Source organism: Pithys albifrons, chromosome 4, assembly GCF_047495875.1.
Source record: "Pithys albifrons albifrons isolate INPA30051 chromosome 4, PitAlb_v1, whole genome shotgun sequence".
In the NCBI taxonomy this organism is placed as follows: domain Eukaryota; kingdom Metazoa; phylum Chordata; class Aves; order Passeriformes; family Thamnophilidae; genus Pithys; species Pithys albifrons.
The window spans coordinates 6,312,689-6,329,102 of NC_092461.1; the positions used below are offsets into that span (position 1 = coordinate 6,312,689).

The window sequence follows — 16,414 nt, forward strand, 5'->3', positions numbered from 1 at the left end:
GTCAGATACAAGGTCACAAAACACGCCTCCCTCTTGTTTGAAGCCCCATAAAACACCTTGGAAATTCAATACTATATCAAATGTGGGTGTTGCATTTATACTGGGCTTTTACTTCTGTACTAGCAAACCAGCTGATGGAGTGCACACAGGAATACAGGTAAATGTCTATGGCACTAATGAAAAATCAAAACTAGGTGTCTTGAGATAGCTACAAGCTTGGTAATGCCCTGCACTAAGGAGGGAGGAAGACCATAAGCACCCAGGTGCTCACTAGCATCCTATCTAATTCAGTCAGCAACTTCTCTGGAAGAAGTTTGCAGTCAACCTCTGGATGGAAGGATAAGGATACAGCCCAGGTAACTGTGGTCAGCAGCACATGAGAAATCATCTCCCTTCTCTCTTAGATGCTGACAGATGGGCAAGGGTAAAATGTTCAAGTTAATCACTGAAGTTGAAGATAAGCTGTCAGGAATTACCCTTGCCAGAACACTCCCTCCTCTTTCTGTGAAGCAGAAGACAGTACCACCACATTCCAAAGTGGACACAGAACAGCTAAAGGATCTAGACTAGTTCAGGCATTCATGGGACATGGGAGGTGCTTGTTAGAGGTGGTCAAAATTTATTGACCAAGTGAAGACTGCCTGCCTTGGGATGTTATTTACAGAGCCGTTGGTGCTCCTCACTCACTGCTGCTTTACGACAGCTGTGACATGTGAAACCCCTAAAAAACCTCCTCACAGACATTCCAGAAATGCTACTTGCAGGACAAAATTCTTCCTCTTATTTTGCAATCTTAAGCTGCAGAGCATCTGCAGGCATTCTCTGCCATAATCAGGTAGTTTCCTGTGATCTCAGAACTGCGTTTTGCACCTGAGATGTTTGAATACTTTCCTAAGCATGAACCCATTGGAAAACAAAGCAGCCACAGCCTCACAGACAAAATTCCCTCACCCAACCAAGCGCAGTGCCCCAGGGTGCTGTTGGCCCTGACCAAAGGTCCCATTCCAACTCATCTTCCCTTTCCAACTCCACCTCCTTGAGCCATCCCTCCCTTTCCAATGCACCTCTTCAAGAGTTTTCAGTGCTGCAATTCCATCAAGACACCACGTTGTGCCAATGAGCATTAGAACAAGACACCTGTAATTCATTGTTCACTTTTCAATAATGATTGGAATAATTAAAAGAAAATCCAGTACACAAACTTGAGGTGACTGGCTGAAATGTGCTGGGGAAAACCTAATGCTCCTCTCAGCAATGCTTCTCTCTAGTGCCCTGCTCAAGCACCTGCTATAAAGGGAGGGCACAGCTCTCCAGGAGCATTTTCCGCTGTGATAGTTTGATCCAAGTTTTTTCCTGGGCAACAGCCTTTGCCCATCTGGCACCTGAGTGTGGCTGATAGAGCACTGTGGCTCACCCTGTGCTTGGGCAGACAATCCCAAGAGCATCCTACAACTACTTGCTGGGAAGCACCCTGCACTGGGAGAATGAAAACAATTCCATCCCAACTGCCACTCAGTAGGAAGGCAGAGGTTTCTTGTCCACTTCAGCATGTCCCAAACGCTCCTCTTCTGAGTAAACAAATTCCAAAATCTGTCAGTTATCTTTAAAAAACCCCACACATTGAAGTATAAGCAATGTGCAACCTCAACAAGTGGGAAGGAGAGAAGGAGAAGAGTCAACCCACAGCATTGGTGCAAAATCCTTAGCTGAAAATACACTGATCTGATGGCAGTGGTCATAGGTGGTATTTACACTTATTAAATTTGAAGAACACACTATCCCAGGTTCCTGTTCCACACCTATTCTATGCTAAAACATCCTTCAGTGTCAAATGAGAAAGAGAAACAAACAGGAAAGAAACATCCTGACAAGGCCCACATAACTCAGCATGCAATGAAAATACTTGAGAGTGTGGGAACCTCCACAGGCACAAATCATCTGGGGGTAAAGCTCAGTACTTTAGATATTGGCATTTCCCAAAGCTTCTGCACCAGTATGAAAACAGGCACAAGAATGGAACCTATCCCCTTTCACTTGTGGCTCAATGCCAGAAGAAAACAGATCAATTTTGCAATCAGTAGGTTGAAGTCTAGTTCAGGCACTACTTTTGGTGTAGTTTACAAAAAATCACTGTCAATTACAGCACAAATATTTTGTCCATCACAAAGATCCTGCCTTCAGCAGAGAGCACCTTCAAAAGATACAAAATGTCAAACTGCACTAGTTTTCCCACGTCAGAGCAGCTTGCCAGCAGGTAAAATACATAATAAATAAGGATGCATTAATAAGGATGAATGATTAATTCACCTTTGAGCTGGCTTCATCTCATTTGCAAGGCCCTGCTGCAATCTGAGTATTGCATAAAGAAATCCCACAGATTCATCAAGTCATCAGACAAGCATTTTACTACTGGTGTTCCACCTTCCCTGCCCAAGTGCCCACTGTAGCTTTGCCTTTCCCCCAGACAGCAGGTCACACGGATCACCAGCATGTTACACATATTAGTCTCAGACAACCAGAAAAAAACAGACTCTCTCTCTCTCTGTAAACTTTCAGTCAGTGATCAAGTTTTATCATATACTGACAGTTTCTCCACTGCTTGTCAAAATAGTGTGAAGAGGTAAAGCCACAAACATGTGGCAAGGTAAGAAAGGAGTCAGAAGCTGGACAGAACACCTCCCTGGGGATCTCCACACTTGCCCTCACCTCTATAAACTCTGCAAGCAAGCATGGGGAAAACTAGTTTGGGAATTGAAGATCAGGAAGTGGTGGCAATTCCTGCTCCCTCCATAGGCTTTGTATGCAGCATGGGGGATTGGGGCAGAGAAGACACCTTGCAGATACCTGCAGGACTAAAAGCAGTGCCTCCAACCTCAAGTGCTAGCAGCCATCGTGCACCTACAGAGCAGATGCCTCAGTCTGGTGGCAGACCTGCTCATGTTCTGTTCTGCTCTCAAGCCTCCTCTTACCTGTATGAGACCGCATATGTCGCGTCAGATCTTGCAGAGACCAGAAACGCTTGTTGCACACAGTACAGACTTTCTTTCTTTTGTCTGCTTTTGCAGTACTCTTAGCCCCATCAGTCTTTGGTTTTTTGTCATCACTGCTCTTCTCAGTGGACTTTCTCTCTGTGCCTTCCCCCTCAGAGATGCTTTCGCTCTCTTCATTCTCCTTTCCTGTTGCCTCATAGTCCACAGGAGACTCCACTACCTTCAAGTCCAACGGAGACTCTTCCTGCTCAAGACCAGAGTCCTGCATCGAGGGAGCTCCTGCATCATCCTGAATGCTTTTGCTTTCATCCTCACTGCTCCTTTCATCCTTTCTGTCCTCACGAATGTGGGCTTTTTTGTGACGGCTAAGAGTGCCAGCAAACTTGAAGGTTTTGCCACAAATGTCACAGGCATGTTTCCTTTCAGTCTGAGAACTGCTGCCTGCGTTCTGGTCACTCTCTGCCAGCTTGAAGTCCATTAATTTGCTGGCAAAATTGAGGTCAAGACTTTTGTTACTTACAGAATCTTCCTCAGGGCCCTCTTCGTATCCATCCACTTTTTCTTCGGCATCCTCTTCTGCCAGAAGGGGGTCAGCCTTCTGCTCCTCCTTGGGGCCACACTCACTCTCTGGTGGCTCTGTCATTTCCTCTGACTGCTCCTTCTCGCAGTAGGTCAGGTTCAAGACTTTGTTTCCTGCAGACAGTGTCTCTGCATCAGCCTGGCTCTCTGCAAGGAAACAGAGAAACTTTCAGTGGGATGCTCTCTGATAATCCCATCTACCAGTGGAAAGGCCACACATGGGCCCATGAGCTTTGCTTCTGGTCAAGCATCCCAATATATGTTGCTCTTATCTGTGACCCAGACCAGTAACTTACAGCTGAAAGGAGATCAAAATACCACAGAACTCAATTAACAAGCCATAAAAAAATGCTTTTTTTTTCCAAAATACACTCACAATCTTGGCAATTTATTGAAATAATTTTTAATATAATTACTTTTACCAGAGAACACAAAATACTGAGATGCCAAAGAGGAGTTGAAGTCACTACTATCAAAAATACACTGTTCCAGAGACACATGGATGTATTATTCATGAACTTGTGTATGAAAAATATGGACATAGATCAAAGTAATATACACCTACATATCAATCCAAGTAATTTATCTGTAGCAGAAAATGCTTTTCATAGGAAATGTAAAGGCCTCATGCAACTAACTGATACAATTAAATGCTAGAGGTTAATGCAAGCAGCAATACAGAAGTTGGTTGAAAAAATTGGGTATACACCAGAAAAGTGAAAGATGTGAAAGTTCATTCACACCTGGGTCTCTGATATGCCCCTTGGAACCAAAACACACAGCCAAGGGGCAGTAACAGGCAGGACCTTTCACTGTTTCACTATTACCCCAAAAAGAAGGCAAAAATCACCTAAGATGTGGTCCACTATGACATCCTCTGCTTCCTTACTGGTCTGTAGCATTAATGTTGGTGAAGACATAACACGTGTCCAAAAATTAAAACAGATAAGGTTCTTAAGGAGGACAGAGGGCTGGAGTTGTACCCTCTCCAAGCTCCACACAAATAGTGCACTTGTAAATAGGAAATAAGCTGGGCTGCTCTGGAGACCAAAGCTGATGATGATGCATGGCATGTAACTGCATCCCCAGAGCCTCTTCCCAGCAACTGTTCCAGGACATGAACTTTGCAAGCTGTGTTTTCTGAAAGCTGAAACTTTCCTTTACTTTAAGTCCTCCATCCCACCTCCTTCTTGTTGACAGCATGCAGGCAAGGGAGCCCACAACCTACCAGGCATTTCAACATTCATCTGCAAGCCCAATAGCTGCTGAGTAACTACAGGGATTTAGAAACTCTAGAAGAGCAGTTTGAGTTCTCCATTTGACACAGTACAACATGTGCTTGCCTCCAAATTGCCTAGATTTCCTATCACAGGGTTTTTTCATAAGCAAGGAGTAATGACAGGAGATAAGAAGATAGTTCTCAGGCACTTATTGGTTCAAATGTAGTCTTGCAACATGACTTGCACTGACCTCATCTCCTCACACTATGATAATAAATGGCAATTAAACAAATGCCAAAGCATAGCAGCATTTCCAGTGACAGTGAACAATCACATAATTGTGCATAATCCTCGATATGGCTTTTATTGAGAGGGTGGAAGGGGGAGAAGTGACCTGTCAAAAAAAATAATCTCACCTTTTAATCAAAACAGATCCATTTACGGACACAGTGGATTACACAAAAGCCTTTCACAAAGTTCACTGCTCATCTAATTATCTGCCCATTAGAACACGCAAGCAAGCCATAATCTGTGTATAATGCCAGAGAATTTGAGGAGGAGGCATCTGAAAACAGAGGTCACCTACAAGTGCCTTAAGAATCTCCATCTGAATTCTGTGTTTTGACTCCCTTCTTATCTCTTGGCTATGTTAAGGCAAAAAAGAAAAAAATAGAAAGCTATTATAAACAAAAGAGAGGTCACTTCTAAAAATCAAGCTGAAATGCCAATGTATAATTATTAAGGGGAAGCACTGCTCCATGACCCAGAGAAATGGGAGCCAGGCATGAATAAGAAGCCAGGCCCATGCATGGTGCTCCTGGTTACACACACATAGCCAGGTCTCATAGCTGCCAGTACAGGCAAGGGAGTGAGCCCAGAAGCCAAACTCAGGCCATATCTATGCAGGGAAGATGTTTAAAAATGAAGCACAGCCATGGGTTCCTGCCTGCTGACTTCTTCCACATGCACACATGGCTCTCACCAGCAGTGTCTCACTTTGGCCCATGAGCAGAGATGAAAGGAAGGATTGAAGGCAACTGATGTGACTCCCTGCTGCTGTGGGAAAGGTCTTTGTCTTTTCTTGGCCATCCATTCCTACCACAGGGGGTGGTCCCGTGGTGTAAAGGAAAGCACTCCAGACTCTGAATCCCAAGGACCTGAGTTTGAGTATTAGTGGGACTGTCCCCTGGCATTTAAATGGCTCCCTACCATCCGATCCCATCAGATCTGGGAGGGTCAGCCCTGGTCAGTACCGGGTGCTGTGACAGTCCCGAGGACTTCACTGTCACTGTCCAAGCTCGCTCAGCCGTGGCAGATGGACCTTGGGACTTAAACAGTGGGGCCAGTTCTGTGCACGCTGTGCCTCACCTAAAAAATCCACTGTGCAGGCTGGAAGGGCACACCCACGTGGGGAGAGCCCTTCCCAAATCTTTGTTCATGAAGTCTGGCCATACATTCCTACCACAGCCCTTGCATGGCCCTAAAATCCACACAGGGTCTTTTTCCCCAGAGCACAGGTTTATGTTGGACTAAAGCGATTCTGTAATTACTGCTCCCTTCAGGCTAGTGGCAAGAGGGAAGGGAACCAACAGGGAAGAGGAGTTTCCTCCACAGCTGTCTTTTGTTGTCAGTGGAAGATGGACAGAGACAAAAATGGGACAGACAGCAAAGTGGGTCTGAGGCGCAAAGACCTCGAAGTGACATCAAGAGAGAAAAGCAGCTAAACCAGCTGCTGCACCCCTGCCATCAGTGCTCATCCTCAGCGAAGTGGGGGGCACCTCCTGACAGATGTGGGCTGCCCTGTCTCATCCTCTGAGAGGGCAGGAAATGCTGCCCTGACGGGATGTGTGTTAGGCCAAAGAAAGGCTGCAAGCACAGCACAGAGGGGGTTCATCAGGGAATGGGACAGGAAATCATGTGAGCTCTGCTAGGATGGAGATGAGTGAAGAGCACAAGGAAACTGAGATGGGAGAAAGCTCCTCTTTTATCGTACCCAGAGAGATGTTCCGTAACTCTTTATTGACCAAACAGAAGACAGTGGATGAAGATTAAGTTTTTTCCTGGTTTTTCAACAGGAAATATCTACCAGTAGCCCTTAAGGAAGAGCAAGCCAAAACTAAGATGTCTTAAAACTCTCAATACAGAAGTCTCAACTTTTACATTACACATGATTTTCCAATTTCCCCCTAACCTTTTATTCTTCTGCTTCCAGCATTTACACAAATATATTATTTTACTTCTAGTATACTCATTCTTTCCTCTCCTCTGTGCTCTGGGCCCCTTCCCAGCTGTTATTCTGTTCTTGCATGGCTGGCCCACAACTGCATTTTCCTGTGCACTGGAGATAAGGCCTCAAGGGATTGGTGGTCCACAGGTAAGTGATGGTGCTCTGCTGGCACAGGCAAACAGATGAGGTTGACATGAAGAAAAACAAACTCTTAAGTTTGAACAATCAACCTTCATGAAGGGTAAAAGCCACTCCAGCCCCGGGGAACATGATGTACAGAGGCTTTCTCTTCTGCAGCCAGCCCAGTGCCCTGAATGAACACATCCAAAACTCAAGTAGTGACATAGGCAAGAACATGCTGACACGTGTACGTGCTTGGGGGAGTGCTCTTCCTTCTTACCGGTACAAACCAGACCTGCCTTCTGCTTTGTCGAGAAGGACTTTCACAGGCCCCTTATGAAACTTCACACATGTACTTCATTCATGTCAAGTGGCAGTTCCTGACTAGCTGAGCTGCTCTGTGGTTGTCCCCAACCCACACAGACAGTTTTGCAGCTGGGGGAAAAGGGAGCTGCTTTGCACAAATTTTGGTTTTCTGTGAATTTGTGACAATCAGCCCAGCTCTGCTTGTGATGAACTGGAAGAGCAGCAGGGGAGCTGTGAAGGTGTGTGGTAAACAAAAGAGTTGTGAAGACAATTGTGTCAGGTCTGGTGTGGGATTGCCCCTGCAGTCCAAGGGACAGCTGCAAGGGGTAGTCTTGCACTGGCAGCTGCTTCATCCACTCCAGCAGAGGTTAGGCCTGGCCTATGCCATGTTTTTTTTCTGCTGACATGCCTATCTGCAGCAACAGAAACCCTGCTGGCTGTACAGCTCCAGCAGGCTTGTATCTTACACAAGGAGGAGGAGGATTTTGACTGAGCCTTCAGAGCTGGGCAAACATCCTGCCAACAAGGCTGAGCTCCCCTCAGATGGGTAATTCCCACTTCCAGCATTTTGCTGATTTATGTTACAGAGCAGTCATTTGATTCCAGGCAGTGAAGGAAACAGGATGCATAGGAAAGGCCTATGATTTCTTTTGTCCCTTTCCCATCTTTCACTTACTAAGGTTGTAAAATGCTTTCTGGTCCATTTGTTATCCCACAAACATTTACACTTCATGAATCAAGAGGACAAGAGTGGAGAAGCCCACCTGCCAAGGCTCCCACTCACCACCACCTCTTCAGCAAGCATGGGAACAGAACACAGTACCTTGTCATGGACAAACAGAACTTGTGTCACTCCTCCAAAATGAAGGCAAGAGGGTGACACTATTTGATGATGTCAATTCTGACACCAGAGTAAAAAAAGATGCAGAAGGTAAGGGAGAGAGAGGAGACAAGCCAGGAGGCAAGGAAGTACAGAAGGCGGCAACATAAAACAACCACTGGTAACTCAGCTGCTGCCTCATCAGTTCCTGGGGAAAAAAAGAACTTCTCATGACATGTATTCATAAGCAAAACCTCAAGGACTCCATCTGAAAATCCAAAAACTTTTCTGTTTGCATGAAATAAACCACTATATAGTTGTAGCCAAAATAATTTTTCCTTCAAACTGTGGAAAGAAAAGACTGTTTTGCTAAAGTCTATTTCCAATTCAAGTTGCAGTCTTTGGTCAGCCTCGTCAGAAGAATCTGCTTAATCTTTTATAGGTGGGCAAGGAGGAGGAAGAGGAGGAAACTGCTTTCCTGCATACACAAACCAAATTACCAAGAGAGACACCAAATGTGGAAAAATTCAGATAAAAGGGCAGATATAGATCAAGGTGGGTAGTTTGCTGGTTTGACTCTTTTTTTTTCCCCTTGGTTTTCTGTTTTCCTGGAACTACGGTGGAATAGAGAGTAGAGCTTGAGATGCTAAGGAGTTATGAGATAAAACACAGTGTAATGAAAACTATTTTGTGGCTAAAGCAAATGTTTATTGAAAAACATTCCTGGCATCCCAGTAGAAGTGTTAGAAAACACATGTCACAAATAACCCTCAAAACTGGAGCAGACAGAGCACTGGAAATGGATATTGTACAGTTGGCATTATCAGTCAGATGAGCTGGTGATTTACTGGTTTCTCTGCATTAACTGAAATAACCCCAGCTGGTCTCGTATTTTACAATACAGGGCAGCCACCACTAGGTGGGAGCAGTTCTAGCAAATCTGGGAGTTTTTTGGACCCAATATTGCTTCTACTTCCACCCATGAATTGGAAAACATCTTTTCGACCTGCAGAATCAACTTGAGAATTTCTGGGCGTTATCTTTGTTCATTTTTATTGTAAACACTCTAAACACTAAAATTTCGGCGCCTTCATTACATCACATGCACATGTGCAAGTTAAATATTTAATCAGCCTACAGTTGAGAGAAGTTTGGTTGTATCTGCATGCCTTTTGACATGAAAAGATAGAAAAGGACTTTACAGTGAATGGAACAGAATATATTTGGAGGAAAAGGAGAAAACAAGTTCTGGGAAAAACCACTTTTGCCTTTCATACAAGGTATGATTCTCTGGTACCTTCAAGAGAGAAGCTGAAGTCACAAAGAAAAGTTTTCAGGACCAGCTCTGACTGCACCTACCAAGAAGAAATCTGCGTTGAAGGGAAGGGGGTGGGAAAACCCACACTTTCAGCTTATGGTGAATTTATTTGTTTGTTTGTAAGATGAATCCCAGCACTCAGTGGAAAGGCAGTCTGATGCAGAGCCGACAATACCATCAGCAAGCTATACACCATCTCCTCAGTATCCTCCATACCATCTCCTCAGTATCCTCCATACAACAGCTCCAGCACCAGGCCAACCCCCCCCCATCCCCGGCAAGCAACTTTTGCCCTACCCTGAGCTGCAGTTCTGAAGCAGCTGCTAAACTCTGCCTGACACTGAACACACAGTTGCAAACCCTTTGCCCTCTAGGAAATACCCACAAATGTAGTTCAGAGGTACAAACAGCTAGAACAGTTTGGAAAAAGTCCCCCACTCTACCCAGGACTCACATGATTTCTGGAGGGATCACAGAGTGGCAGATATCTAGAGCAAAGATGAATTCTGCTAAACGCCAAAATGGAAAATTCACTGTTGAGTATACTTTGTAAATATTTGCCTAGCTAGCACAGAGTAGTTGTGTTCTATTCTCTCACACAAGGGGCAAGCCTCTTTATGAAAGGGATCTTTCCTTAGCAAAGTCTATTTATTACGTAAGAGATAATCCCTTACCCCATTCCCATCCCACATCCCCTCTCTGTCAACTGTATTTTGTTACAAGAAGGGAGTATTCAGAAAGCCCTAAGGAGATAAAGGCAGGGCTGCTTTAAAAGTGGGCAATTCATTAAGTAGTTCCACAGTTTCCTTGTAAGCCTCTCTGCCAGGGCAGTTCTCCCCTAGTCTGACTGCTGTGAGCCAGGCAAGATGTCCTGAGTTTGCTTCACATGCTTTAGACCATTCCTTTCCTCTCCATGCAGCAAGGATATATTCAGGCCCCATCCCTTATGCAGCCTCCTCATCTCCGAACCCTATTCAAAATCACCATCCTGTTATTGTTTTGGATAAAACAAGACCAAAAGAAACTCTCTATAAACTTGTTCCCAGTGACACTCTGTTACTGAACTGCACTTTCTGTCTTACACTTCATCTTAAAGTTTTGCTTCATTTATGGCTGACCAAAGAGCACCCAAGCATCTCCATTCCCTTTCCTTCTCTCATATAATGAAATCCAGATGATTATTCACTTCTGAGGATGCCCCTCACAAGGACTCTGCATGTCAGCTCGGAGTATGCTACTCACCCACCTTCTAAAGCCAGCACAAAAAGAGAAACCACCACATTTTAAACCAAGCCACAGATTCAAATAGTTAATTTACTTCCACAGACTTGGAAATCCGTTTTTCTTGGACAGTGGAGGGAGACCACAAGTGTAAAGCTGTTGAATGATTTTAGACCATGATAAAACACCACTTGGTGAAGATAGTTATAAATGTTAAGCTGTGCTATAAAGCACACGTGGGTAACTTAGTGTGCACTAGAGGATATGGGCTCCCCCTCCGTGCTGTCCAAAGCTGCAACTGGAAGACACAAAGCATTTGACAGCACAGCCAACTTCAACAGCATCCATCCCCAGTGCCTCCCAGATGTTGCCAGCTCCACACCCCAGCTGCACGAATGTGCTCTTTTAGGGCTGCACTGCCAGCCAGATCCGGGAACTGATCTCACGACTGCCAGTTCCTCCCCTTGCCCTTTTAATTTTTTAGGGCAGCTGGGTCAGCTACAGCTGTAGGGATGAACAGTTGGGAACAGGTTGAGCCAGTGTGGCCAAGAAGTGCTTTGTGTTATCCAACCATGACCCAAGGCTCTGTCTGCTGGGGCAGGTCGAACCACTCTGACCAGCCCAGTGCCAGCTGCTAAGAACAACATCTACGTTCCACCAAGGTCCTACCCATCCTACGTGCTCCTCAGAGCGGCTTTAGAAATGCTGGACTCCTCACCCCACCGACAGCTCAGCTGTGTTAGGATCCCTCTGCCTGTAAAGAAAGTCTTCAATTGACTCAAGCAGAACATTTCGGTTTCATTCTGCAGTGAGAATTGCCAGAGGTGAGCACTTTCAGGGCCCTTTCTGCCGACTTTTGTTCTGCGAGGGGATCATGTCATAACATGAGTCTTCCTCTCTCATGCTGTAGCCATCTGTTGTCTGCACAGGCAGGATGAGCCCACGTGACAGCCCAGACACCGAGCTACAGCCCTATGAAGTTACAGGCTGTTAACATGGTAACAAGGCAACTTAGTCTCTTCATGATAGGCAAGATCAAATCATGTCATAACAGGTCCCCAGCATGGCAGATTGTAACACCAGACTAGTACCGAGACCTGTAATACCGCATTTGAATCACTGCAAGGCAACCTGCTGTATTAAAACAAGAAGATGAGAGAGGCTGGAAAGACAGAAGACTTTCCCAAACAAACCAGTGCGTGGAGATGTAGAAAATCCTGTGCACACTTTTGTGCAATCTGATCAGTAGCTACCCTGAGGTTGGTAGTAGTAATAATAAAACATTTGTAATTTTAACTACCTTGATGCACAGAACCAACTTCTTGTTGCTTTGTTACTTCAACAATTCTGTGAAACCAACTCAAAGCAACGCTAAGTGATCCTGTCTCTACTGAAGGTGTGAACACCTTACAGTGACAGGTCCCTCGTGCAAACAGTTTTCAGGCAAGGGCCACGTACCACCATCTGCTGAGCTTCCTTCTTGCACTCACCCCATTTAGTCAGCACACTTAAACCCCTGAGTCACTGCACTCATCCTTGGATCCATGTCAGCTTCTCCTTTCTGGTTAAATGCCACTCACCTGCCTACAACAAAGCCTTGCATGATCTGACAGTCATTGTCTTTTGCTACTAATTGTCAAGACAGAGGGGGCAATATAATGATAGTCGAGCTTCAATGCAGATTAATAACAAAGTAAAACAAAATAAAATGTGCCTGTGTGATGCTGAATGTGGTACTGGCAGGTACATTCATACAGGAGGACTAGAAGCCATCACTGACATCTCTCCAGAATCACTGGCTTGGCCTGTAGCAGCAGTCAAACTAAAGCCAGACTGCATGAGCAGGTTCAGAAAGCAACCAGAGGGACTCACAGACAGCAGTAAAGCAGTAAAGGGATCAGACAGGGATGTGCCCTTGAACACACAACCCTAATGAACCAGTTGTGGATGCTGATAGAGTTAGGAGCAGACTGGAGCAAGTGTCTGGGTCCACATGCTCACACTAAATTGCACATCCTGCTACCACTGGAGACAGGAGTACCACTGCCCTCAGTGACAGGGCACTTCTCACATCCTTATGGCTCTGCTTGTCTTCAGCCTTCAGTCAGACTAAATACATCCTGGGCCTGCTATTCTGAACAGCCAGGAGAAACTGCCTGTGCCACTGTGAGATCCAGCATTCTCTTCCTTAGGCTGGAGGATAAGCACATTTCTCCTCGGGCAGCAGCTGGCAACTCCAGGTTTATGCAAATTCTGCTATATTTGATAGAAAAGACAATACCACATTTTTGACATGGGACGGGCTTCTGGCCTGACACAAGATAAAATGTCTGTCTGTCCCTTTCAGCGTGTAATCAGAAACTTCTTTGGTTTTTCTTCCTTTTCCCCCATTACTGCTTGGTGACTAACTACAATATCCTGACTGTAAGTTCCTCAACAGCTTCTGCATAAATGTCTATCACCTGTGTGAATCTGACACAACCTCCATCAAAGCCACATGGCATCTTTCCACTGACTTCAGTGGGATTCAGCCCCATATCAATTACTTCCCCACAGGAGAAAGTTTTTCATGTCTGTAATTCATTTAAATGACTGAAACGAGGAAAGGGACTGAGCACAGGAGAAGCTGAAAGAAAAACCAGGATCATGAAGTGAAATGAGGAAAGCAACTCTGCAAGACGTCTTTGTGATGAAGAAACAGATTGAGAGAATAGTTACTTGTAAAATGAGATCAGCTCTTGTCACACCTTCCACCTCACACCCAAAACCTCTGAAAACAGACACACACACACACCACCCACCCCCTGCCACAGCCAGCAGCCTTTTTGATACAACATTGTGGGGATCTCTCTCACTTTAATCTTCTGAAAGCTGGTTCTGTTCTAGTTAACATCTCAACCTGTACCAGGGATTCCCTGCACCTTGCAGACATCTTGGGATGTTTCTTCCTCTTAATTTTCTTCCAGTGTCAACACAACATTTTAGATGCATCATGGCATTGCTTTTCGTAGGGTTTCAAGTTACTCTTTTTTAGATGCCCACAAAGTCAACCATAAATTTATGGTTACAAATACCACCATTTTTTGCACTTTTCTCTGGCTTCACTCACAATGCAAATACAAAACTTCAAAGTTGAGCAGAAACCCTTTTGCTTCATGATAGCCCAAGTCCTTTCCAGATTTCTTTTCAAGCATGCAACGACAGGATTAGCTGAAGATTAATTATTTGCAACTCAACCTGCATCACAATTTTCTCATATTTTCAGCCTTTAAAACTTTTTATCAACTGAATATTTGTCATACAGACTAAAACTTGCAACAGATAAAATATTCTTCTTTCCACACAGACATTCAAGTTAGAGGTCTCAAAACCCAAACATAAATTCTGCTTACTGTGCAAACTCCAATCCTCCCACCCCAATTTGCAATGCTATTCCCAAACGGAAACCAGAATGCTTTCCAAAACTGTCACCTTTACAGGAATAAAACTGGTTATTCAAAAAAGAAGTTTTCTCTACTTCCTGCATTGTCTCTTAAAGGCAACTGCTCTTCTGATAAAATACACTTACTCACTACAAGATAACCTAAACAGTCAATGGGATTTTATTTTTTGTTAAATTTTTCTGTAAGAATAGTCATGGCCTGTATTAAAATACATCTGTGCCTGAATATTGACTCAGAACTGACTGTAAACTTTGGTTAGCAGCACAGCAGGACTAGTCCAGTCTGGACACTTTGGGAAGCTGTTCATTTGAAGGGAGACTTTTTCAATATAAAAGGGTCACCTGAGTAATCACAGCATATAAGAAGATCAGTCCTTAATTAAGGTATCTCTTGCCACTGTTTTCCTACACATTATCACCACGGTAAGTACAAATGTTACGAAGTAAAGTTGTTTAAAACTTCATTTTGACTTAAATCATAAAAACAAACAATAGAAATGCCTCTGGTCCTTTTTTTTTTACGTATTGTGATCTCCAAACGACAGGAAACAATCAGGTTCATGGGCTAGATGTAACTGTATTCTATTTATGTATTTATTCCTTTATTTTGTTTATAGGTCTTTTCTTATACAGTTTCTTCCTGTTGTAGCAGCAAAACAGAACCAAACCAAAAATTTCCTCTGCCATTAAGTCTTTCTACAAAAAAATAACCTTGGGCCAAGTAAGTTCCATCAGTGTCCCTCTGAAAATATGCTCGAGATTCTTTGCAAACAGATTAGGTTATCTATAACAAACTAGTGGTCAAAAAAGACCATTATTGTAATATTATATTGAATCTAGTCTGAGGCACATGCCATAAAAAAAAAGAGCAGAATTAACTGTGTCACCTTCAGGGCACATCTTATGTGCTTGTTCTGAGAACTAAAAAAGTCAGGACCAGGAGGGAGGAACAAAAAAGAAAGGCAAACCAAGCTGAACACAGAAAAGTAAATTACACAGTAAAGACATCAAGAGAAAGAAAGTATGAAAAGCAAGTGTTCAAGCATGTTCAAACAAAACACAGGTACTGTGTTTGACGCTGTAGAAAACCAAGGTATGCCAAATTCCCAGTGCCCCCATTGTGAGCTTAGCACTGAAATAAAAAAACAGTGAGGAAGGTGTATATGCTGCTTCAGGGAAGTGCTTTTGAATAAAAAAAAAAAAAAGGCAGTGGTGTTGAGGTACAGAAGAGCAAAAACTTACACGACAGACTTTTGGCTGCGTGAGGGATGTGGGTTACTGTCAGCATGTGCATATTTGCACTTTCACAAAAGGAAAACATGATTTTGACACCACACAGAAGGAGCCCTCCACACTGAAATTTTATTGAACATGAAAGACACACTGGCAAGAATCTGTTTATGTCTGTATACAGTAGTTTTAAACTGGTAATATACAGGTAACACTTAAATGCCAAAAATTATGTGTTTTCCTCAACCTAACTTAGACCATTTCCATTTAGATAAATTATTTCCGTAACAACTTCCCTACAAATAGGTGAAAGAAAGAGCAAGAAAGGAGAGTTAGTTTTTGCTTTTTAGCTCAAACAACTGCCTTGGGGGGGTTTTTTGGAAGCAGTGTCATATAGACCAGCCTGCCTGCTGTGATTGCAAACATGTGTAGGTTGGAAACAGATCACCAGGACTCTCATCTATCATATTCACATCATCCTGTCAGCCTTTTCTCTACCCAGGTCAGGGAGCAGCCATCAAGCCCAGACAATAAAGTTCCCCTTTTCTCTTTACAATAAGATTAGTGAATACATATTTTTTCGTAACTCCTTTCAAAAAACAGAGCTGTCTAACAAGTCACTGCCTGTGCAATAGGTGGGGACAGGAACACTTCATTGCACTACACCACTGTGGATGCCTTCACAATAAAACCAACTTGCCACCCCAGAAGGCAACCCCAACAAACTGCTGTATCTACCACAGAGCTGCCAATCTCCTTGCCTGCCACCAGCACTTGACATTCACCACAAAAACACAGGGCTCGCTCCACCTGAATGCATCCTAGAGGTGGGTTTGGCACCACCTCTGTGGTCTGAATTTCCTCCACCTTCCAAGGTTACCCTTCCCTCTCCCCTACAGAAGGCCTTGCTAACTCTGCTGCCACAGGGGAGCTGCTGCAAA

At 44.1% G+C, this 16,414-nt stretch overlaps 1 protein-coding gene across 5 annotated transcripts in view; it reads right to left on the reverse strand.

Annotated features, from left to right (window-relative positions):
* The window catches only part of RREB1 (ras responsive element binding protein 1), a 127,489-nt gene that overhangs the window by 3,764 nt on the left and 107,311 nt on the right, over window positions 1–16,414 (reverse strand). For 4 of the 5 annotated variants that reach the window (XM_071553293.1, XM_071553292.1, XM_071553294.1 and 1 more), the window contains one exon: window positions 2,970–3,716. In XM_071553293.1, coding sequence (XP_071409394.1) covers window positions 2,970–3,716 — 747 coding nt within the window. The remainder of the gene's footprint in view (window positions 1–2,969; window positions 3,717–16,414) is intronic. The other variant, XM_071553296.1, reaches the window with a different exon arrangement.